The sequence below is a fragment of the Heteronotia binoei genome, chromosome 2 (genome assembly GCF_032191835.1).
Source record: "Heteronotia binoei isolate CCM8104 ecotype False Entrance Well chromosome 2, APGP_CSIRO_Hbin_v1, whole genome shotgun sequence".
NCBI lineage: Eukaryota > Metazoa > Chordata > Lepidosauria > Squamata > Gekkonidae > Heteronotia > Heteronotia binoei.
The window spans coordinates 21240588-21266215 of NC_083224.1; the positions used below are offsets into that span (position 1 = coordinate 21240588).

Sequence of the window (25628 nt, forward strand, 5' to 3'; positions counted from 1 at the left end):
CTTTCCACCGGCCATCGAAATAGAGGGGCACCAAAGAAGAGGTACAAGGACTCCTTGAAGAAACCCCTTGGTACCTGTCGCATCAACCATCACCAGTGGTCTGACCTAGCCTCAGATCGCAAAGCATGGAGACACACCATCCACCAGGCTGTCTCTTCCTTTGAGAACGCACGCATAGCCGGTCTTGAGGACAAAAGGAGATTGAGGAAGAATCGCACTGCTACAGCACCAACCCTAAATCAGACTTTTCCCTGCAGCCACTGTGGCCGGACTTGCCTGTCCCGCATTGGTCTTGTCAGCCACCAGCGAGCCTGCAGCAGACGTGGACTATTGCACCCTTCTTAAATCTTCGTTCGCGAAGTCAAGCCGAGAGAGAGAATGCTTTCTACCAACTTTCCCGGTATTGAAGTCAGACTGACTGGCCTGTAATTTCCCGGATCTCCTCTGGAACCCATTTTAAAGATGGGGGTGACATTTGCTACCTTCCAGTCCTCAGGAACGGAGGCAGATATCAATGATATCTTTTTGTACGTTGCAGTATTGCAAGAAAGGTCCACCCAATGAGCACCCAGATATGGGCTCATTTCGTCAAAAAAAAAGCAGCATCCTCAGAAGTATTCCTATTTCCTTCAGGGTTACCAGCCTCATGTTACAATTCAGTATTAATGCTCTCTGTAACATCTTTATCTTCTTCAAGCTCGCTCATCCTGGAATACACCATGGTGATTTGGCAGAGGTGGCCAAACTGGGGCTTGGGAAGCACACGTGGCTCTTTCACACATATTGTGTGGCTCTTGAAGCCCCCCCCCCCCAATCAGCTGGCTTGGGGGAGGCATTCCTCTCTGTAAAACACTGCTCCAAGCTAAGCCAGCCTGCAGCTTGGAGAATGCATTTCACGTTAAACTTGCTTTCTTTCCACCTCTCTCTCTCCCCCCCATTTATTTGCCTGAGTTCCTCCCTCCCTCTCCCCATCTATTTTCCTTCCTTCCTTCCTTTTATCCTCCCTCCCTCCTTCCCTTCCTCCTTCCCTTCCTTCCTCTTATCCTCCCTCCCTCCCTCCTTCCCTTCCTTCCTTCTTTCCTTCCTTCCTTTTATCCTCCCTCCCTTCCTTTTATCCTCCCTCCCTTCATTTTATCCTCTCTCCCTCCCTTCCTTTTATCCTCCCTCCCTCCCTTCATTTTATCCTCCCTCCCTTCCTTTTATCCACGCTCCCTTCCTCTCTCCCTTTTATTTTCCCTCCCTTCCTTCCTCCCTTTTATCCTCCCTCCCTTCCTTCCTCCATTCCTTCCTCCCTTCCTTCCTTTTATCCACCCTCTCTCTCTCACTCCCTTCCTTTTATCCTCCCTCCCTCCTTTGCCGCTCTCAAACATCTGTCGTTTATTCTACGTGGCTCTTGCGTCAAGCAAGTTTGGCCACCCCTGGTCTAAGGGATGATGCCCAATACTTCCCAGGGAAGCTGGCCACTCCAGGGTCCCTACTTTGAAGCAGTCAAGGGCATGGCAAGGTAGAATTCCTGCAGGAAAGAGAAATACCTGTGTGTGTGTGTTTGGGAGGGTGCCATTTATTTTATCACCCTAAGCAACCACCAACAATGAGGCCTTTTGAAGGTGTGGGTTCTCATTTGTTTCCAAACAGACGCACCACGTCCTCCCAGAAAGACTTTTCCCCATTCCCCTCCCTCAGACAGAAGACCGCTTTCCTTCTCAGCCCCACGTTTTCCCCCAAACAAGCGCAAGCCCCAAGATCTGATTGTGAACTGGAAGCCTGATCGCTCCTCCTCGGGGAGGAAGCCTACGCCTCAAAGGCCTGAGCCGACCTGCTTCCAGCTAAGGTGGAGCAGCCTTTTTGGCCCAAGCAAATAGGCAGGCCTTCCCCCCCCCCCCACCTCTTGGCCCAGGGCCCTCCCTCTGCTCCCACTCGCTCTTCTGCTGGTCAGACTGCAGGCTGCTGCCCGAGCTGGCTCTTCAGACTGAGTGCTAACAAAGATGCCCCTGGCAGGAAGCCGCACTGTAAAGGGAAAGGCAAAGAAGGACGGGGGGAGCTGCCCAGAGCTGCCAAGAAGACGGTGAGGCAGAACAGTCCTTTCTCCTTCCCTCTCCGGAGGCTGGGATGGAAAGCCTCAGCATCGCCCAGAAGCAAAAAGCCAACGAGAGGCATCACAGAGCCGAAGTCATGATTGCGGGAGAGCAACTGAGGTATGTTTGGACACTGGCTGCCAGGGGCTGGTGGGTGGTGACCCCCTGCCTCTCCGCAAGGGCAGGTTTAATAGTACACTGGATGCGAATTTCCCAGTCCCTGCATTTCTGCCTCTTGGAACGGAAGAGTGAAATCCATTCCAACTGATGCCCCCGCCCCCCTCTAAGCTGCAGAGTCTTGTGAGCAAAAATTCTACTTTGTGAGCTACCGGCATTAAAATTGTGAGCCGCTGGCATTAAAAGTTGTGAGCTGTTGCATCAGTTATTGTGCTCTGGGGTCATCCTTCCTGAGCGAAGACAAAAAAAAAGTGCAAGCTGGAGGCTAAAAGTGTGGACCAGCTCATGCTAACTCAGCTTAGAGGGAACCCTGGTTCCAATTTACCTTATTTTGCTTTAAATTGGAAACGCCGACAGCGATCCAGGGAAAGGTACGGTAGAGCCTGATCTCATCAGGTCTTGGAAGCTAAGCAGGGTCAGTAGGTGGAAGGGAGGACACCAAAGAAACCTCTGCAGAGGAAGGGGGTCTTGTGCTCGTAAGCAGACTTCAGCAGACAAAATGGAATGGCAAGCTGTCTTTAAATATAGAGAAAGCGGGCAGTGAGTTGGTATGTAGAGTCACGGGAATGTTTTTAGCAGATTAAAAGAACCCCAAATTGGGGGGGGGGGGTCTGTGTTTGTTTGTTTAGTATAGTTAACTGGGCTGTAACAGCAGTGGAGGGTGATGAAAAGCAGACATGTCATAGGTCTGAAGTGCCACAAATCTGGGTGTCATTCTGGCTTCTTAGTTGTGGGCTTAAATGGAGGGCATTAGTATCTCAAGAAGTTATAGCAACGTTATAGTTTGCCATTAGAAGAAAAGAATACATTAGAATATAGTGGAAGATGGGTATATGTAATAAAATAAACAGCCAATATCCCTATTTGAGTCTCTCTCGGCTTGACTTCGCAAACGAAGATTTAAGAAAGGTGCAGTAGTCCACGTCTGCTGCAGGCTCGCTGGTGGCTGACAAGACCAATGCGGGACAGGCAGGTCCGGCCACAGTGGCTGCAGGGAAAAGTCTGATTTGGGGTTGGTGCTGTAGCAGTGCGATTCTTCCTCAATCTCCTTTTGTCCTCAAGACCGGCTATGCGTGCGTTCTCAAAGGCAGAGACAGCCTGGTGGATGGTGTGCCTCCATGCTTTGCGATCTGAGGCTAGGTCAGACCACTGGTGATGGTTGATGCGACAGGTGCCAAGGGATTTCTTCAAGGAGTCCTTGTACCTCTTCTTTGGTGCCTATTTGGTCCCTATTTGAGTATGTCAATACAAAAAACCAAAATATTCTGATACACTGTTCTACAAGAGAAATACATTCTAGCTTGCCGTTAGAAAAAAAGGGTACATTAAAATATAGTGGGAGATGGGCCAGTACATGTAACGAGATAAACAGTCCATATCCCCTATCAATACAAAACCCCCCAAATATTCTGAGCTGCTGTTTCACAGCGCAGACAGGAGGACAGCTAAATCTCATCTGCAGAAGTGTGAGGTAGGACAATGTAGTGTAAGGCTGTCAAACTCATTTGTTATGAGGGCCAGATCTGACATAAATGAGACCTTATTGGGCTGGGCCGTATCGGGCCATGTGTATGCCTGTTTAAGATTAGGTCACAGTATAGACGGGACCATGGAGGAGAAACTAAGCCACAACAAAGAAAAAAACTCTCCGTGTAAAAACACAATTCTGACTTGTTATGAATAATAAATGTCAAAATACAAAGAGAGTATCAGCAGTACACAGCGTCTCAGTCGTGCACAAAGTTAAAACCTCCTACTGCTCCTACTGTCCTTATGTGGCTCAAAACCACTATATTACATTCGGTGCAAAGTTTAAGAAAAAGGTCCAAAGGACCAAGTTTAAGAAAATGGTCCGCTTTGCAAGCCATTTTGGATCTCAAATCCTTCTTCTTGGGACCAGTCTTGTATAGTGTGTGCAAATTCCTAGGTCCAGTAATGTCAAAAATTATTCAGTCATGTCAGTCCGAAGTTCCTAGCTTTCTCTAATTTTCACGCTTAATAGCGGGAACGTCTTAGGTTATATGTTCCTTGTCAGCAAAGCAGAATTATTATTATTACTATTATTATTTTATCAAAGATTTCCAGTTTTCCCGGCTGGTAACATCATTAGGGTTTGTAGAATCTTTCGGGCTCAAGTGCCGTGTTCTACTGGTGTTCTACCAGTAGAACACGGCACTTGAGCCCGAAAGATTCTACAAACCCTAATATTATTATTTTATTTAATAATAATAATAATAAAATGCTACATTACAGAGAATGATTAAAATGTGGAATTCACTGCCAGAGGAAGTGGTGATGGCCACAAGAATGAACTGTTTTAAAAAAGAGATTAGATAGATTCATGGGGGTTGTCTATCAATGGCTACTAGCCACGGTGACTGAGAGGAACCTCAGCATTCAGGGGCATTAATAAAGATCTGTCTTTACTGAAATCCAGTAAAGACAGATCTTTATTAATGCCCCTGAATGCTGAGGTTCCTCTCAGTCACTCTTAACAGGGATTCCCATGATGTTCTGAGGAGTAAACCTGAGGATTATGGACTGAACTCTAGAATAGTTAGGTGACGATGACGATGATATTGGATTTATATCCCGCCCTCCACTCCGAATCTCAGAGCGACTCACAATCTCCTTTTCCTTCCTCCCCCACACCAGACACCCTGTGAAGTGGGTGGGGCTGAGAGGGCTCTCACAGCAGCTGCCCTTTCAAGGACAACCTCTGCCAGAGCTGTGGCTGACCCAAGGCCATTCCAGCAGGTGCAAGTGGAGGCGTGGGGAATCAAACCCAGTTCTCCCAGATAAGAGTCCGCACACTTAACCACTACACCAAACCGGCTCTCTCAATGTGGATAGGGAACTGATTGGAGAAGTGCATTCAAAGAACAGTTGTCAAGGGCATTTCATCTCAATGGAGGGAAGTGTCCAGTGGGGTGCCACAGGGCTCAGTTCTGGACCCAGTACTTTTCAATATTCGTAATAAATGATGTGTATGAGGGTGTGAGGGGCTACTCATTAAATTTGCAGATGACGCCAAGTTGGTTGAAACAGCGACGACACCAGAAGACAGAGATAGAATTCAATGAGATCTGGAAAACTGGGCAGATGTGAACAAAATACAATTGAACCAAGGATGTGCCAACTTTGACATCTGGGTAACAAAAACGTGGAACCTGCATACTGGATGAGGGATACACTTCTGGTTAGCAGTGTGTGAGAACAAGATCTTGGGGTACGGGTGAACCATAATTTAAATATGAGCAGCCAATGTATGGCTATGAGAGCTGGACCATAAGGAAGGCCGAGCGCAGAAGAATAGATGCTTTTGAGATGTGGTGCTGGAGAAGACTCTTGAGCGTCCCTTGGACTGCAAGAAGATCAAATCAGTCGGTCCTAAGGGAAATCAACCCAGACTGTTCACTGGAAGGTCAGACGCTGAAGCTGAAGCTCAAATACTTTGGCCACCCAATGAGAAGGGAGCGCTCCCTGGAGAAGACCCTGATGCTGGGAAAGACAGAAGGCAAAAGAAGAAGGGGGTGGCAAAAGATGAGATGGCTGGACAGCATTACTGATGTAATAAACACGAATTTGAGCAGACTTCGGAGGATGGTGGAAGACAGGAGGGCCTGGCATTACTTTGTCCATGGAGTCGCAAAGAGTCGGACTCGACTGTGCGACTGAATAACAACAACAATGTGATGCAGCAGCAAAAGAGGCTAATGTGATCTTGGTGTGTATCAACAGAGGCAGAACATCCGGCTCACAAGATGTCATAGTCCCACTGTACACTGCATTGGTCAGGCAGTATTGTGTGCAGTTCCGGAGACTTCACTTCAAGAAGGATGTGGGGTGCAGAGGAGAGTGACAGGGATGATCAGGGGCCTGGAGATCAGGGGCCCTAGGAGGAATTCCTATGGGAACGTTCAGTCAGGAGAAGAGGAGACTGAGGTGGGATACGATTGCTCTCTTGAAGTCTTTGAAGGGCTGTCACTTAGAGGAGGGCAGGGAGCTCTTCCTGTTGGCAGCAGAGGAGCGGACCGGCAAGAATGGGTTTCAATTAAGGGTGGGAAAGTACCAGATAGATGTTAGGAAAAGCTTTTTTACAGTAAGAGCTGTTCAATAGTGGAATCAGAGGAGATGATGATGATATTGGATTTATATCCCCCCTGTACTCTGAATCTGAGTCTCAGAGCGGTCACAGTTGTCTTTACCTTCCTCCCCCACAACAGACACCCTGTGAGGTGGGTGGGGCTGAGAGGGCTCTCACAGCCGCTGTCCTTTCAAGGACAACGCCTACGAGAGCTTTGGCTCCCCCTCCCTGGCAGTCTTTAAACAACAGCTGGACAAACGCTTGTCAAGGATGCTCTAGGCTGATCCTGCACTGAGCAGGGGGTTGGAGTAGATGGCCTGGATGGCCCCTTCCATCGTTGCGATTCTATGATCCTGAATCCCGGAGCTTGGAAGCAATGTCTGGGGAAGGCCGCAGCCTCTGTGCCCTGTTGTTGGCCCTCCAGAGGAACTGCACTGCTTAGCCACTGTATGAGACAGGATGCTGAGCTAGATGGACCACTGGTCTGATCCAGCAGGGCTCTTCTCAGGGCTTTTTTGTAGAAAAAGCCCAGCAGGAACTCATTTGCCTATTAGGCCACACCCCCTGACATGGTTTCTATAATATAGTGGGGTCCACGCATTGATGAGGCGAGGTGGTAGTGAAACATGAGCTCTCTTGGTTTCAGCATAGTAAAGGCTGAGTGAAAAAGACTGGAAACTGGGCCAACTATTTATGCACACAAAGTTCCTGCGGTTGGGCCATTCAAACCAGCCAGGGGCTCATGATTGGAGCAGGGCAGCAGGGATTTGGATCCTACTGCCTATTGTTTCCGAGTCCCCAAGCTCAGTCCTACAGCCTCCAATGAGCCAGGCAAGAACTCCATAAACTAGATACAATCCTATCCACATATACAACAGTTTTTGTAGAAAAGGCACTGTGAATCATAGAATGATAGAGTCGGAAGGGACCTCTAGGGTCATCTAGTCCAACCCCCTGCACAATGCAGGAAACTCACAAACACCTCCCCCCTGAAGGGGCTATATACACCACTTTGTTGGTGTTAAAGGTGCTACTGGGCTCCAACTCAGTTCTCACATTTGTTGACTGTCTGCGTTACTATCTGTAGTAGGAGTAAGAACCTGGGTCTGGCAGATCGCACTCTGAAGCCCTAACTTGTATGTCCCCCTTCCCACCCAACCTCAAGGGGAGCTGATCTGTGCCATCTCTTTAGATAGCAGTGTAATTCTAAGAGATCTCCAGGCCTCACCTGGAGATCGGCAACAGGCGGGGGCACGTGCCTAGAGGCCTTTAGTGGTACCTTTCCAAGTCACTGGGAAGTTCCCAAGGGATCACCATAGGCCTCTGAGGGAAAGGCCTTTCCTCCTGGGGAAACAGTGTTGCCAATCTCAAGGTGAGGGCTGGAGATCACTCAGAATCACAACTGCTCTCCAAATCGATGGCAGAGATCAGCTCCCCTTGTGGTGGGGAGGGGGAGGGAATGCCTTCACTTGGGTGGGTGGGAAGACAGCAAGGGAAAGGCAGTTGACTGGGTGATTTTGGACCAGGCATAGACTTCCAGCCTAACCTGCCTTTCAGGGTTGTTGTTCAGATCACACAGGGGGGAGAGGAGAATGATGCAAACTGCTTTGCCCCCCTCCCCCATTCGTGGAAGCTGCAAAGTAACATTGTATCGTAATCTGTGAGGAATTGCCTTTAGCAGGGGTTCCAAAGCTAAAAGAAAGCAGCCAGTGGAAGGTGAATGAAACACAGAACTGAACCTAGGACCTGTGTAGCCGCCACACCTGTCAGACTTCAGTCTGCTACGCATAGGAGGCATCGTATACAAGTGTGGGACCGTCTACGTCTTTCAAGCAAAGGAGAACTGAGACAGTGGACTGTAAAGTACTACCTTACAAGAGTGAGGTGAAATAACATTCTGATTTTGAAAGTACTACCTTACAAGAGTGGCGTGAAGTAACTTTTTTTATTTTTCTATGGACATTGAATGAATTTTGGTTTGTGATGAGAATAATATAATTGCATCATTATGAAAGAAATTGCTTAAGCATTTATTTGCAACATAAAAACGCAGCGGTTTCTTTCTAGTGTTTGCTAATCAGTACACTGCAGTTTCCAGTTTGCCTAATCCCAATTGGGGGCCGGGGATCCCCCAGTTTGGAGGCCCTCCCCCTGCTTCAGGGTCATCAGAAAACAGCGGGGGGCGGTAGGGAAATGTCTGCTGGACACTGATTGATTCCCATAGGGTATAATGGTTAATTGATCTGTGGGTGTCTGGAGCTCTGGAGGGACTGCTTTTTTAGGTAGAGGCACCACATTTTCAGGATAGCATCCAGTGCCTCGCCTCAAAACAACCCCCAAGGTTTCAAAAAGTTTGGACTGTGGAGTCCAGTTCTATGAGCCCAAAAAGATGCGCCTATCCTTCATCATTTCCAATGGAAGGGAGGCACTGAAAAGGTGTGCAGTCCCTTTAAATGTGATGGCCAGAACTCCCTTTGGAGCTCAGTTGTGCCTGTCTCAACCTTGCTTCTGGCTGCATCACAATGTCTTCTGGCTCCACTCCAAAGTCTCCTGGCTTCACCCCCAAAGTCCCCAGATACTTCCTGAACTGGACTTGGCAACCCTACCTAGGTAGCTACGGTCAAGCATGGGACAGGATAGGCTCAATCGCTTGGCTCTTCATGGACATAAGCATATTTCTCAGGAAATTGATCTTAATGTTATAGCTAATGAGTTCATTCAAAGAGCATCTATTAGAAGAAACACATTCAGTGTCAGTTAAGTACAGGGGTTTCGGAATAGCTGCAGCTTAACAGCTGTGTTGTTCTTAGATGAAACAATCTTTAAGGTTTGTCACAAATCATGCCGCACATGGCAACTGCTGGGGTGGGGAGGTGGGAAATGGCAGGAGAGGATGCTTGTGGGAGCAGAAGGGGTAACGGGATTGGGAGAATATTTGATTGTAGTGTAATTTCTAAAAGTAATTTCTAAAGAAACAGTTTGCGTTGTTAATCAAGCTTCAGAGCACCCGAGTACGGGCCTTTTCAATAGCGGCCCCCGCCCTATGGAATCAGTTTCCTGAGGAGGTGTGGGCCCTGCGGAACCTCGATCAGTTCCGCAGAGCCTGCAAGACTGTTCTCTTTAAACAAGCATACATCGACTGCTGTTGTTGATTAAGGATCCGCCAATATGGTCCTTCCAAGGACCTATGTCAATACTAATCACATCGGCAGAAATTAGCGTCAGAATGCCACCATTGCTGCCAGATGGAATTAAATTATGAATTTTTAAAGACATTAATGGGTTTTTATGATGTTATGTTTGAGTTTTATTGTTAAATTTAAAGTTTTATATTTACTACTGTATATGTATAAGATGTTGTTAGCCGCCCTGAGCCTGCCTAGGCGGGGAGGGCGGGATATAAATAAAATTTTACCTTACCTTACCTTAATTAAAAGTTAAAGCTGTAAAATTCAGCTGTCTGAAGATCATTTGTTGAAGCCCGATGTGTTTTGCAAGTTGAACCTGAAGAGCGGAAATACATGCACAGGAATGCAGTCATTTCCCATAAATTGAATCATGTGCTTTTCAGTAATGATTTGTTCTGAATATCTGTTTTTTAAGGTGGAATTTCTAAGCAGTGTTCTAAGAGGCCAAGGTATATAAAATCCTAGGTGGTATGGGGCCATGGGCCATGGGCACTGTTCTAAATTGCCAAAATGTACTTGTACTCACTTTGTAGGATATGAGTTTGAAGTGAGAAGAACATTGCCACTAACTCTGAACTTTGTACATTGCTCAGAAATTGAGCACCTGTAGGCTTGCCAATCCCCAGGTCCCAGCGGGGGATTCCCTGGTTTTACAGGCTTCCCCCCCCCCCCCCCCCGTCCCAGCCAGCTGGCTGACGGGGGAAGCTCCTCCCCCCCCCACAGCCACCATGTACCTCTAGATCTTGGACAGGACCTGCAAACAGGTCCGGTTTTAAAATGTGTGTGTGCCTTTAAATTGGAGCAGGAAGTACTTCATGGGGAAGGGTTAGAAACAGCAGACCTCATCAGAGTGCAGCCCCTGCGTTTGTTTTGCTTTCCTTTCGGATGAGTGTGTGTGTAAAAGAGCAGCGTAGACCCTGTACTTTCCAGACCTCGTTGTCGAGGCACCAGAGACTTCTGCTTTGTTCTGCTTCAGACCAACACGGCTGCCCACTTGCACCAGAAACAGTTAAGCGTGTGTGTGAGTGAGAGAGAGAAACGGCGGGAGGGGAGGGAACTCTATTATTCCCTATGGAGACTTATTCTCATATGAAATAATGGAGAATTGATCTGCGGGTATCTGGGGCTCTTGAGGGGCTGTTTTTTGAGGTAGAAGTGCCAGATTTGCAGCATAGCATCCAGTACCTCTCCCCAAAATACCCCCCAAGTTTCAAAAAGATTCGACCAAAAAGATTCGACCAAGTTTCAAAAAGATTCGACCAAGGGGTCCAATTCTATGAGCCTCCTTCATTATTTCCTATGGAAGGAAGGCATTTAAAAAGGTGTGTGGTCCCTTTAAGTGTTATGGCCAGGGCTCCCTTGAAGTTCACTTCTGCTTGTCACACCCTTGCTCCTGGCTCCGCCCCCAATGTCTCCTGGCTCCACCCCCAAAGTCCCCAGATATTTCTTGAATTGGACTTGGCAACCCTAGCACCCAGAAACTGTTTTGTGTTCTGCCCTGGGTCAGAGACCCATGAATTTATCCAACAAAGGTATCTGTGATGCCATAATTTTGTCAATTTCAGTACAATCGTACTTTATTAATGAGGCAGAAACAAGACACCTGCAAGTGAACGTCCAGGGAAACCTATAAAATGTTCCCTTAAAGCTTTTCTGCATTGCCTTTTACTGTCGATTTTGTGACCATTGGTTTGTCCTATGCAGATGATATGTATATTTGTAGATCTTAAAGTGACTATTCTAAAAGTGAATTTCAAAAACAGGACACAGCAAGAGACCTCTGAGATACCACTATAACCGCTGGCCAACTCCCACCTTTTCCTGTATTGGCCCAGTCCATGGGCATTGTTGGGGGGGGGTGCTCCCTAAATTTATGGGGAGAGAGCGTCTCTATAAATTCATAGGTAGTGGTAATGGAGGCCCCTCCCTGTGATGTCACTGGGTCTTCTCTATGATGTCACTGGATCAAAGACCTCTGGCTGGGCCCCAGCCGCCCCCCCACCCCCCAGGGAAATTAAAAAGTCTACACCCCTGCCTCCAGCTCAGACATTTTTGTCTTAACTCAGGAAGGATAACCCCCCAGAGCACACTAGGGTTGCCAGGTCTGGGATGGCAAATACCTAGAGACTTTGGGGGTGGAGCCAGGAGAGGGTGGAGTTTGGGGAGGGGAGGGGCCTCAGGAGGGTCCACCGTTCCAAGCAGCCATTTTCTGCAGGGGTGTAAATAAAAAACCGCTGAGAGACACCATAAATGTTTTCTTTCTTTCTTTCTTTCTTTCTTTCTTTCTTTCTTTCTTTCTTTCTTTCTTTCTTTCTTTCTTTCTTTCTTTCTTTCTTTCTTTCCTTCTTTCCTTCTTTCCTTCTTTCCTTCTTTCCTTCTTTCCTTCTTTCTTTCTTTCTTTCTTTCTTTCTTTCTTTCTTTCTTTCTTTCTTTCTTTCTTTCTTTCTTTCTTTCTTTCTTTCTTTCTTTCTTTCTTTCTTTCTTTCTTTCTTTCCCCGCCCTATCCCATAATGGGCTTAGGGTGGGTTCCAAAACAATAAAACAATCAAACCAACAATAAAACAGAATCAAACAATTCAAAACAGATTAAAATTTAAACAAGTTAAGCCGTTTAACTCAGTGTTGATTTCAAAGCGGCATGGAATTTAAACAGCTAGACAGCGTAATGTAAAGGTCAGTGGTGCTCTGACAAAGCTTGCACTTAGAACTTCAAATAAACATGTAGCACCTGGAAATCTAACAGATGTGTTCTGAACCTTGTTGGTCTTCTATGAATGTATTGTAAAGATTGGGTTCCAGTGATAAATAAGCCTTTAAACTGAAGAAAGACGGATGAAACGTCTTGATATCTAGAACAGACGTCTTTGGAAGGGCTTCCTTTAGTTCTATGAACTAAATACTGGAATATTGTTACTCCTTTGTGATCGGAAAGACTGTTTTTGAACTGTGAATGTCTTTTTGCTATATGCTCTTGTTTGAAGTTCTATGTGCAAGCGTGGTCAGAACACCGCTGACCTCTACATTACACTGTCTTCTTGTTTAAAATTTATGGTGTCTCTTAGCAGTTTTTTATTTACACAGCTGTACGCTATGATCCTATAGTTTTGCATTTCCTGCAGGGGAGCTGATCTCTGCCAGCTGGAGATCAGTTGTAAAAGCGGGAGATCTCCAGGCCCCACCTGGAGGCTGGCAACCCTACGTCTTCTGCCTCCCCCTCCCTGCTCCTTTAATTTAAATGTAATGTAATTTTAATTTAATTAGTGCCCTGGCACCCCCCCTGGAAAAAAATTCCTGGCCATGGGACTCTATATAAATAAATATCAGGATCAGCTCTTCCTCTGAAAAGGTAGAATATCTCAATATTTGCTCCTGAACATAACGCCAGAGAAGGCTACTTTCCAAAGCCCTTTTCCCCCTTGCTGCCGTCTCCGCCAAAGCTAAATCTCATAAAAAATGGTTTTACATGAGCTCCTTTCAGCCCCACCTGGCCCACTCCCGGCTTCTGCCCCCTGCAAAATTACAGGCTGCAGCAACCTGCTCCGTTTCTTAGCTGTCGGTGGTTAGACTTGCACAAATTCACTGCGTGCAGCCGCAAAAGGCAATCACAGGGTGCCGGCAGCTTGTCCTGAAATACCCCCCCTCCTCCTAGTATAAAAATGTCGACACTTCAAGTCCTCTGGAATGTACTTTACCGAAAGGATCACAAAACTTCTCTGAGTGAGTAATGAAAAAATAAGTTATGATCAATGTTCTCTTTAAGCCGCAGAGTCTTGCAAGCAACAATTCTACTTCGTGAGCTACTGGCATTAAAGTTGTGAGCTACTGCATAAAATAGTGTGCTCTAGGCTTCCCAACCCCCCCGCCCTGGTGGGGGACCCCTGAATTTGCAGCCTCCTCCCCCGCTCTCTCTTCTCTCTGGAAGCGGGAGGGGAGGCGGGGGAGGGAAGAGAGAACATACCTGTAGGCATCATGTTGTTGTAGAGCTTCTGATCCGTTTTTAAAATGTGTGCCCCTTTAAGGCTGCACAGGAAACAGGAAGGGCTTCATGGGAAAGGGTCAGTAACAGTTTCCATGGAGAACGGCCCCTCCCTTTCTTTTCCTGTGCAGCATTGATTTCGTTTTCACAGTAAGCAAAGTTCTGCTGGAAGAAGACCAAGTAAGTATTTGTGTGTGTGAGAGAGGGAGGGGGGCAGGGAGGGGGGATTCCCTGGTATGGGGGCCCTCCCCCCCCTTTAGAAAGCGTGGCGGGGGGAGGGAAATGTCTACTAGGCACTCTATTATTCCCTATGGAGAACGATTCCCATAGGGAATAATAGGGAATTGATCCGTGGGTATTGGGGGCTCTGGGGGGGCTATTTTTTGAGGTAGAGGCACCAGATTTTTAGTATAGCATCTAGTGTCTCTCCCCAAAATGCCCCCCAAGTTTCAAAACGATTGGACCAGAGGGTCCAATTCTATGAGCCCCAAAAGATGGTGCCCCCATCCTTAATTATTTCCTATGGAAGAAAGGCATTTAAAAAGGCATGCTGTCCCTTTAAATGTGATGGCCAGAACTCCCTTGGAGTTCAATTATGCTTGTCACATCCTTGTTCCTGGCTCCACCCCCAATGTCTCCTGGCTCCACCCCCAATGTCTCCTGGCTCCACCCCCAAAGTCTCCTGGCTCCGCCCCCAAAGTCCCCAGATTTTTCTTTAATTGGACTTGGCAACCCTACTCCTGGCTCCACCCCCAACATCTCCTGGCTCCACCCCCAAAGTTCCCAGATATTTTTTGAATTGGACTTGGCAACCCTAACAGGCGCGCATTAAAGAAACACCTTTCGTTGTTAGCTACGCAAAAGCTTGGAGACGGTTACCTCTTCGCCAGCCGGAAAGTCCTACTCCTGTTGCACCAGATTGCAGCCGTACCAGGCACAGAAGAAATTTATAAGCCGGAATGACAACGTTCACACAGGCACCAACCATTAAGACTTGGGTGCAAGGCCTAGAGACCGAAGGCGCAACCTGGGACATTATCGGTCATATCTTGTGCACCAAGGTCACTCTAGTAGCAACAAGGTGCTCCGCTGGGACGGTGCTCCTTCTTTGTTTAAACAAAAACAATATTTGCAAGAAACCCAGAGGCTATTTGGCTGGCATCAGGTATCTTGCGTGGTTTTTTGTTTAATGTGCCGAGACTTTTTCCTTTTGAACGAGATCTGTTCTGTCCTCCTCTCGACCTTGACAAAGGAACATTTGTTGCCCGTACTGTTCTGGGCCTGGTGCCAGATTCGGAGAGAGATGCCGCTTTCTCGGGCCTTTCAGCTACAGGGATTCCTTCTAGTGTTACATGGAGGGGGAATTTCTTTTCCCCCTGAAGAACACTGTTGTCGTGGCCAAGCGCATAGGAGTAGGTGAGGTGGGCGGTGGCCTTTTAAATGCCTTCCCTCCATTTGGAATAATGAAGGATGGGGAACCTAGTTTTGGGGCCAGTAGGGTTGGACTCCCTGGTCCAATCTTTTTGAAACTTGGAGAGTATTTTGAGAAGAGGCAACAGATGCTATGCTGCAGTGTTGGTGCCTCTACCTCAAAAAAACAGCTCCCAAGAGCCCCAGATGCCCATGGACCAATTCTTCATTATACCATACGAGAATCAGTCTCCATTGGGTATAACGGAGTGCCCAGCAGACATCCCCCCCTCTTCCACTTTCTGATGACCCAGAAACGGCCAGAGGGTCTCCAAACCAGGAGATCCCCCGCCCACAACTAAGGACTGGCAATCCCATTGGACCACCGTCTCCTTCACTCCTCCTACCCTAAGATTCTAAGAAACTGACTCCAGTAACCACCATTTTCTGAAGAAGTCTGCATGCACATGAAAGCTTACGTTCTGAATAAAACTTTGTTGGTCTTAAAGGTGCTAGTGGACTCCTACTTTGTTCTATCAGGACATATTGTACGCAAACAACATGTACGTGCAGTGAAGAACAGACACCAACTAATGTATGACGTGGAAGGTACTGTTTTCAGGGTCACATCTTGGTTTCCAAAATACACGTTGTACTTTGATGTGTGGACATGATTAATTTAATTAATATAGAGAGCATCTACTCCCATGATTGTGATTGACGTTCCACAACTAAGGTGTCTTAGGAGACGACAGCACAGCCACAGTTCTATAGGTCTTATCGTGTTGCAACATATACCGTGAGTCTTCCTTTGATTTCTACCCTCCAAAGCAGCCATTTTCTCTAGGCGGGAACTGATTTTGGTTGTCGGGATGATGGTTGTCTGGAGGCAAGAAATGTTCAGAGGTGCTTTTGCCACTTCCTTGGTGGACACTCTCGTCCAAATACTAACCAGGCAGGGCTGATCCTGCTTAGCTTGAGAGATTGTACAAAAATACAAAGTGAATCTGTCATCGAATTGTGTCTGCTGTTAGCCTCTCTGAGCCAGTGTGGGGAGGGCGGGATACAAGTGCAATAAATAAATAAATAAATAAATAATGTTATATTTATATCCCGCCCATTCTATGCAGACTCAAGGCAGCTAGCAACATAAAATACACAATAAACAATAAGCAATATTAAAACAGTAAAACGATCAACTAACATTGCAATGGTGTGACTTCATCTATTCAGGCGGATCAGGCCTTGGCGGGGGAGGGCGGGATATAAAAATAAAGTTTATTATTATTATTATTATTATTATTATTATTATTATTATTATTATTATTATTATTATTATTATCATATAAAATTTTCCTTTCTCAAGCCTAGGCACTTAGTACTGAAGAGCAATAGATCCAGATGTGGCGGCAGCCCTCTCCTGCAGGGGTGGGGAACAATGACTCTCCAGATGTTTTTTGCCTACAACTCCCATCAGCCCCAGCCATTGGCCATGCTGGCTGGGGCTGATGGGAGTTGCAGGCAAAAAAAAACATCTGGAGAGCCACTGTTCCCCACCCCTGCGCTAGATGTTGTAATATGCCATCCGAAACAGTTCAGTCTTGCAGGCCCTGTGGAACTGTGTTAAGACCCGCAGGGCTCTGATGGCTTCTGGGAGGGTGTTCAAGAGTATTGGGGCTGCAACTGAGAAGGCTCTTGCTCTAGTGGAATTAAGCCTAGCCTCTTTTAGCCCAAGGACGGCCAAAAGATTTTGAGAGCTTGATCGAAGTGCTTTCTGGGGAACATGTGGGGCAAGGCAGTGCCGCAGATAGGTAGTCCTAGGCCATATAGGGCTTTGAAAGTTAATACCAGGACCTTGAAAAGGATTCAGTACGCAACAGGCAGCCGGTGCAGCGCTCTCAGCACAGTCTGAATGTGCTCCTGCTGCGGAAGCCGCATTAGTAGCTTGGCTGCAGCATTCTGATGGTTCCTTCAACAGGTAAGAGGACAGATGTGGGGCCATCTCAATATAGTTCTGAGGTAAAAAAAAAAATTAAGTGTCCTCTCACAGCAAAGGATATTATTTAGCAATTGGGTTGCCTTGGGAAATTCCTGGAGATTTGGGGATGGGGCCTGAGGAGGGGGGTTTGGGATGGGGGAGGGACCTCAGTGGGGGATAATGCCACAGAGTCCATCTTCTGAAGCATCCATTTTTTCCCAGAAAGGAATGGATCTCTGTCACCTGGAGATCAGTTCTAATTCCAGAAGATCTGCAGGCCCCACGTGGAGGGTGGCAGCCTGATAAATTTCCTGCCCTTCACACTCTGTTGACCCCCTCGATAGGACCGGCCCTGAATAAACCTTGAGAAGAGTGTAGAAGACAGGAAAACACATTTCGCAGTGATGGACGCCTTTCGAACAGCCTTCACAAAGCAGTTCATCATGTTTTTAGTTTGTTCAAAGCCCTTGACCTTGATGGAAAGCCGCACTCAGCCGCTGATGATTAATGAAGTAAATGAGCCCTAGAGAGGCATAATGACAAAGACCAATCCCACAGGTTTCCAATGGAGTTTATGGCAGGCAAAAAGATTTCACCGCCCAAATTTGGTGTGAAAGCTTTTTAAAACACCCCCTCTCATCCATGTCCATTTCTCTTGTAGGCTTCGACTCCATGACGGCAAACTGATTAAGGACAGGCGTTACCACCTACGCACCTATCCCAACTGCTTTGTGGCCAAGGAGCTCACCGATTGGTTGATTGACCACAAAGAAGCCCCGGATCGAGAAACGGGCATCCGTCTGATGCAGAAGCTGATGGATCATTATATTATCCATCATGGTCTGTGAGTTTCGTAGTTCTGGATTCCACTTTGGGTTGCTAAATCCAGGTTGGGAAATTCCTGGAGATTTTTTTTTTTGGGGGGGGGGGTGAAGCTTGAGGAGGTTGGAGTTTGAGGAAGGGAGAGTCCACCTTCCAAAGCAGCCATTTTCTCCAGGCAAACTAATCTATGTCCCCTGGCAGGGCTCTTTTTCTAGCAGGTACTAATCTTCACATTAGGCCACACCCCCTGATGTAGCCAATCCTCCTGGAGCTTACAGTAGGCCCTGTACGAAGAGCCCTATAAGCTCCTGGAGGATTGGCTACATCAGGGGTGTGTGGCCTCATATGCAAAGGAGTTCCTGCTACAAAAAAAGCCCTGGCTAGCACCTCAGAGACCAACATGATTTAGGGACTAGACCCCAAAAATCACATTGGTCTCTAAGGAGCTACCAGACTTGAAGCTAGTGTTTAGGGGCCTAAGGAGATTCTGTCAGTAGTTTCCTGGGAAAGTTAGCTTTTGAAGATGGCTTTTTTTTCTTTCTTTTCAGAAAGAGCTCTTTGAGGGAAGCCTGGGATAAAATGAAAGAACAAAATCACAACGCTTCTTGAGGGCTGGGTTTTGTTCAAGAACAGTGTCACATTCTTGAGGGAAGGACCTCCCCAGCCCTGCCAACCGGCCATCAGTGTTTGGGTTGTGTGAACGAGGCAGCCCCAATGAAGCCTGCCATTGAGAAGAGATGGTCACGTGAGGTGTTGTGGTGAATCTCGCGCTGGGCGAGTCTGAATGCCTGGCTTTCAGGTTTCCCTGGCAGAGACCCTTTCAGGCAACTTTTCCTCATGAAGAGCCGTACAAGGCCTGTGTCTGTGTCTGGTTCCATCACTGGCCGAGCCTGTCAAAATATACAGAGGTTTTGCAGGGTGCTTTTCAGACATAATCTGAGGAATGGATTGGAAGATTTTTTTTTTTAAAACCACACGCTTACCAGGGGATTTGGGGAAGAGGAGGAGGAAGAACTTGGAATTTATCTTGAGGGGGGAGTGTGGAGAATTTCCCTCTCTACGTGGCACATACGTGTCCACATTTGAACACCTGAAATGTGGAGATAGCAGGCAGTTCATGGGGTTTCCTCCACAGTGGACTGAAGCATGTAGATATGGTGAAACAGATATGTGCGTTCATCATGCGGCATCAATTATTTATTATTAATTATTTAATGAACTTATTTTAATGGAACTTTAACTTAATCAAGATTGCAAAATAATTAACAGAAATATAAATTAACAAAAATATTTGAAATAGCATTCGGACTTAAAATCTTTATACTTGCTTAATTACATCAATTGAGCAACTGCTGTAAGGAGAGGCCAAACTCCAGATCTTTTTTTGTAGCAGGAACTCCTTTGCATATTAGGCCACACACCCCTGATGCAGCCAATCCTCCAAGAGCTTACAGGGCTCTTAGTACAGGGCCTACTGTAAACTCCAGGAGGATTGACTACATCAGGGGTGTGTGGCCTAATATGCAAAAGAGTTCCTGCTGCAGGAAAAAGCTCTGCCAAACTCTATTCAGTTGAGAAATGCCCTTCCCTCTTCTTAAGAATGTCAATTGGATTATCAGAAAAGGTTTCTTTACGTTTCATGGTCCATTCTCATGTAGGTGGATATTTTTCCTGACTTCCAATATCTTGCAAGGGTTGTTTAAAACATTTAAACCAGGGTCCCTGGAGGGCTCCTATCAGGCCCTCAAGCAGCTGACTGTAATGTACTTCCTTCTCCCTCTCTCTTGCTTCCTTCTGTATTACAACTTGCTTTGCCAAGCTTGCTCAATTGCACAGGAGCTACAGAGCAAAGCCTCTATTTTCTCAATTGGCTGAGGTTCTTCCCTTGGGGAGGAAGGTGGGGGAGGGATAGCTTGCTTTGCCAAGCACACAGCAGAACTACTGAGCCAACTCTCTCTTCCTTCTGTTGGCTGAGGCTCCTCCCCCTCCTGGAACCCTGGGGAAGGAAGGAAAGAGACAGTTTCCTTTGCCCAGTTTCTTGGGTTCCATGGAGAGATACAAAGAAAGCACCTTTTAGACCAATGAGTGCTAATGTTTTAAGCATGTTTAAGTATTTTTTTTTAAAAAATATTCAATTGTGTTTGTCTGTGTCCTTTATAAAGTGTATATTTCTGCTACCTAATCTTAAGTAGGTACACACATGGCCCAGCCCGACAAGGTCTCATTTATGTCAGATACAGCCCTCATAACAAACGAGCTCGACACCTCTGATTTAAACAATAGGTACCATAGAGTTTTCCCTCCCAAAATGCTAGAACATCCGGGAAAACCATAGAGTTTCCCCGGAAACACCTAGAGTGGCCGGCGTGATGACGTCACTCGCTGGTGACATCATCGCGCCATGTGTACTTCACCCGCACGAAACAAGGCCCCCCCGCCGGAGGCTGAGGGGGGACTTGACAACTCTAGCTGGTACTGTCCGGCAAGGTGAACATTCTGTCCTCTGCCATCTGTCGCCTGGGGAAAGAACGCTCTACCTGGAATGCAAATCAAACTCTACTGTGGCGCTTCCAGCACGGCTGCAATTAGTTCTGGGTTAATCATTCGCACATAAATCTGAGGTTCCCCTCACACACACACACACACACAGCTGGGAGGGTCATTTCAAAAAGAATCCTGGGACTTTTAATTAAAAGACAACTGGCAGGAAACAAACCCGTGACTGTTTATCCAAGACGTCATCGGAGTATGATAATCCTCTCTAAATTGCGTAGTGTTGGGCACATTTTTTGCTGTGTCTGATTTTCCTTTGTCTGGTCCATACAGGCTTTCTCCCTCCCCCCCCAGATGGAAAGATAATTGTGTCCTTTTGACTCACCGGGTGAAGTAACTCGCTTCTGGGAGCCTTTCCCTAGGTCAGGAACTGTCGTAGTCTGATGGAATGTATTTGATCTGAATTGTCCCCCCCCCCCTTATTGATAAGGGCATATGTGCCCTGAGAAAGAGCTCACGCAAATAGGTGAGGCGATGACAAATGGAAAGTCAAATGCACAGTCCTTTATCTCGTAAAACTACATTCAGTGAAAAAAGGTTAAGTATTTCCCACGATAAGAACAGGACAAAACCTGCCTCAATTACATAGAAGTTGGAGACAGGCTTCCTCAGGAGGTGGTGGGGTCTCCTTCCTTGGAGGTTTTTAAACAGAGGCCATCTGACAGCAATGAGGATCCTGTGAATTTAGGGGCCAGTGTTTGTGAATTTCCTGCAGTGTGCAGGGGGTTGGACTAGATGACCCTGGAGGTCCCTTCCAACTCTATGATTCTGTGATTCTATAATTCTAGGTATAATTGAAGACTCAAATCCACTACTGGGAAGAAAAAGCAGCTATTGTGGATGTATTGCTTTATGCCATGAAGAGAAACTTCAATCACAATACTCCTGTTTGGTGGGGAAATGGGCTAACTGTTTTGGTGGGACGTCTTCCCTTACAGATGACCATTTGCTGAGTCAGAGATCTCCAACATGGTGGCCATGAGCATCATGGCACCAGCTGACAACTTTCTAGGTCCTTCTATTTTTTTTTTTATTAAGCGAATGGTTGGGTTGGCGTCAGGCAGGGCTTCTGACTGTTGCCAGAGATCTGAATGGCTGGGCAGATTCAGATTTTAAAAATTTAAGGTATAATTTTCCTCCCTGCACTTAGGTTTCCTCTGTGCAGTTGACCCCGCCTTCGGTTATAGCCATTTTGTCGTTGGTACTGCCTCCTGTTCTGCGACAGCTGTTTTGTGGCTGTGTCCACCACTGTAAGGAGCCCATGGTGCAGTGCGAAAGCTGCAGTACTGCAGTCCTCAGCTTTGCTCACAACCTGAGTTCAATCCCCGTGGAAGCTGGGTTTTCAGGTAGCAGGCTCGAGGTTGACTCAACCTTCCATCCTTCCAAGGTTGATCAAATGAGTACCCAGCTTGCTGGGGGGAAAGTGTAGAGGACTGGGGAAGGCAATGGCAAACCACCCCGTAAAAAGTCTGCTGTGAAAACATTGTGAAAGCAACGTCACCCCAGAGTCGGAAACGACTGGTACTTGCACAGGGGACCTTTCCTTTCCCTTTCCACCACTGTGTGTCAGAATTCCAAAGGCACACAGAGGCTAAAAAAGGTTGGGCACCCCTGCCATAAAAGATTCCTTTGTTTGCATCTTGAAGCAGAATATAAAGAGTTGGATCCTGTGGATCCATTCTGCTTGCATGCAGCTTTCTTCTAGTTCAATGGGTCTTCCCTGAGGCAGCATCAAGGGAAAGTTCTTTGCACCAGAAGAATAAAGAAGATACTGGATTTATCCAGTACTGTACTCAGTACTCAGTACTGTATCCAGATACAGGATTTATCCACCCTGTACTCAGAATCTCAGAGTGGCTTACAATCCCCTTTATTTCCTTCCATCATAACAGACACCCTGTGAGGTGGGTGGGGCTGAGAGAGCTCTCCCAGAAGCTGCCCTTTCAAGGACAACTCCTGCGAGAGCTATGGCTGACCCAAAGCCATTCCAGCAGCTGCAAGTGGAGGAGTGGGGAATCAAACCCGGTTCTCCCAGATAAGAGTCTGCACACTTAACCACTACACCAAAAATGCCATTACTAGTGGAAAGGATCCACAGGGCCCAAGCCTAAGGTTGTTGGTCTCTCCTGGCAACTGGCAGGGGATTGGGAGGGGACTTACCAGGAGCCGGAGTACGATGTGCGTACATAACTGCCCATGTGACTGGGGATGTGTGTGCATGTGGGGGGGGGGGGGAAGCATTGCAAAGTTCTTTCATTGCGCAGGGGGTTGGACTAGATGACCTTGGAGGTCCCTTCCAGCTCTGTGATTCTATCATTATATGACCTGGAGGTGATGTCATCAGATCGAAGATGACAGGGTGACACTGGTATTCGGGCAAAAACTCTATGGTAATTTTGGCTTCAACCATAGAGTTTTTGCCCAGAAACCAGAGCATCACCCCAATGTCCCTGACATGATGATATCACTTCCGGGTTGCATGGACAGTGACATAGGCATGTCATTGCACCTCAGCAGAGCCTTTGTCTTTTTGGAGGAAGTTCCCCAGCTGGCCAGCTGATCAATAGCTGGATGGTGGAGCTGTAAGTGGGTGTGTGTGTGTCTGCCAACCTCTACCCATAACCGCAGTTTGTGCTTCTGAGTTGAAAAATGCTGATCCCCGCTCTGGAAACTCCTTTTTTTCAGTCTGCGATGAACATTTCGACTACAAGGATGCCAAACTGCTCTATCGCTTCCGCAAGGACGATGGGACCTTCCCCCTCAACAAGGACGTGAAGGTGTTCCTGCGCGGACAGAGCCTCTATGAGAAGTACGTGAGTCTTTCTGCCTGAGGGCTCGCAAAAAGTCTTGGCAAGACCGCGGGCTGGCTGCCTTGTCTGCAAATGATCTCCACTGGTTCCTCACGAAGCTGCCAATGCTTTGCAGCTTTGACGTTTTTTGTTAGGGAAGCCTTTGAGTTTCGGAAAGCCCTTCGGCTGAGCTCGAATATTTCAATTTGGTTTCTTCCTCGCAAGAAACAAATCCAAATGCACGTGAAGCTGCCTGATACTGAATCAGGCCCTCAGTCCATCAAAGTCAGTATTGCCTACTCAGACTGGCAGCCGCTCTCCAGAGTCTCAACCAGAGGCCTTTTGCATCACCCTAATACTTTTAACCAGGGGTCATTTGGTAGAAGAAGAGGTGCCGGAGCTCATTAGCACAACTCATTTGCATCTGCCACACACCCCTGACATCAGTGGAAGGTGGACTAAATTATATCAGTTCAGCATCTACCTTAAAATGCTTCTTGGATTAGAATGGTCATCATAAAACCTCCATAAGAACATAAGAGAAGCCCTGTTGGATCAGGCCAATGGCCCCTCCAGTCCAACACTCTGTGTCACATAAGAGAAGCCATGTTGGATCAGGCCAATGGTTCATCCAGTCCAACACTCTGTGTCACATAAGAACGTAAGAGAAGCCATGTTGGATCAGACCAGTGGCCCATCCAGTCCAACACTCTGTGTCACACAGTGGCCAAAAAACCCCAAATGCCATGAGGAGGTCCACCAGTGGGGCCAGGACACTAGAAGCCCTCCCACTGTTGCCCCCGCCCCCCCCTCAAGCACCAAGAATACAGAGCATCACTGCCCCAGACAGAGAGTTCCAACCAAAAGCTGTGGCTAATAGCCACTGATGAACCTCTGCTCAATATGCTTATCCAGTGCTTTTTTTTTTTTTTTTGGGGGGGGGGGGGCAGGAACGCACAGGAATGCAGTTCCGGCTGGCTTGGTGTCAGGGAGTGTGGCCTAATATCCAAATGAGTTCTTGCTGGGCTTTTTCTACCAAAAAAGCCCTGTGCTTATCCAATCCCCTCTCCCATCCTACTTTTTAAATTACTCTCTCCTATGTGGCCACAGTGGCATGATGAAGACTTCCATCTGTCTGCTTTATATGGTTTGGTTCTTCCCCCACTTTTGGTGTGGGAAAATATTAGAAAGTTTATCACATCTTAGAGTTCAGCCAAATTTTCACAGAGGGTTTGAACAACGGAGCCCAGAAGCAAGTATTTTTGGGGGAAAGGCGTAAAAAAGTAAGAGCACAATGAAATTTGCAGGTTCTGGAGCTCTGCTCCTACGGGGTCCTGCCCAAAATGAGACCTGCTTTTGACTGGCAATGCCTGGGATTGAACCTGGGACTTTCTGCATGCCAGGCAGATGCTCTAACACTGAGTTACAGTTCATTTGTCCTCATTTTGTCACCAGGTTCCTGCTGCTGAAGTCCTCCCCCCACTGCCATTAATACATTTTTCAGCACTAGTTCTTATGCTACATCTCTGTTCTGTTGGTGTGGTTCTCTAGTGGAAGGAACATATAGTACCTATGGAAGAGCTTCTGACTTCAGTGGACCTTTCCTTTGTGTCGATATCAGAACTGTGGCTCAGTGCTAGAGCACCTGTGTACGAACATCAGAAGATCCCTGCTGGATCAGAACAGTGGTCCATCTAGTCCAGCATCCTGTCTCACACAGGGACCAAGTAGTTCCCCTGAAGGGCCAACAACAGGGCATAGAGGCCAAGGCCTTCATAAGAAGATAAGAAGAGCCCTGCTGGATCAGACCAGTGATCCATCTAGTCCAGTATCCTGTCTCACACAGGGACCAAGCAGTTCCTCTAGAGGACAAACAACAGAACATAGAGACCAAGGTCTTCATAAGAACATCAGAAGAGCCCTGCTGGATCAGACCAGTGGTCCATCTAGGCCAGCATCCTGTTTCACACAGGGGCCAAGCAGTTCCGCTGGAAGGCCAACAACAGGGCAGAGAGCCTGAGGCTTTCATAAGAACCTCAGAAGAGCCCTGATGGATCAGACCAGTGAGGGTCCATCTAGTCCAGCCTTCTGTCTCACAGAGTGGCCAACCAGTTCCTCTCGAAGGTGAACAACAGGGCAGAGAGGCTGAGGCCTTTATAAGAACATCTGAAGAGCCCTGCTGGATCAGACCAGTGGTCCATCTAGTCCAGCAACCTGTCTCACACAGTGAACAATCCGTTCCTCTGGAGGACCAACAAGAGGGCATAGAAGCTGAGGCTTTCATAAGAACATCAGAAGAACCCTGCTGGATCAGACCAGTTGTCCATCCAGTCTAGGAACACACACATATAAATTCAAATCATTACAGGAACTCATAGCAATTTTTAAAAAAACTACAAATGCGTCAAATTGCAAATGCTTCAAACTACAAATTGACTTTTCCATCACTTGAAGTTTGGACCTTTAGAAACTAGGGTTGCCAGGTCTGGCTCAAGAAATATCTGGGGACTTTGGAGGTGGAGCCAGGAGACATTGGGGATGGAGCTAGGAACAAGGGTGTGACAAGCACAATT

General features: G+C 47.1%; 1 protein-coding gene across 1 annotated transcript in view; it reads left to right on the forward strand.

The window, feature by feature from the left end:
- The first annotated feature begins 2041 nt into the window (after positions 1–2041).
- The window catches only part of LOC132566014 (DEP domain-containing mTOR-interacting protein-like), a 50299-nt gene continuing 26712 nt past the window's right edge, over positions 2042–25628 (forward strand). The window contains exons 1-3 of the mRNA XM_060230662.1: positions 2042–2195; positions 17553–17731; positions 22952–23075. Coding sequence (XP_060086645.1) covers positions 2110–2195; positions 17553–17731; positions 22952–23075 — 389 coding nt within the window. The 5' untranslated portion in view covers positions 2042–2109. The remainder of the gene's footprint in view (positions 2196–17552; positions 17732–22951; positions 23076–25628) is intronic.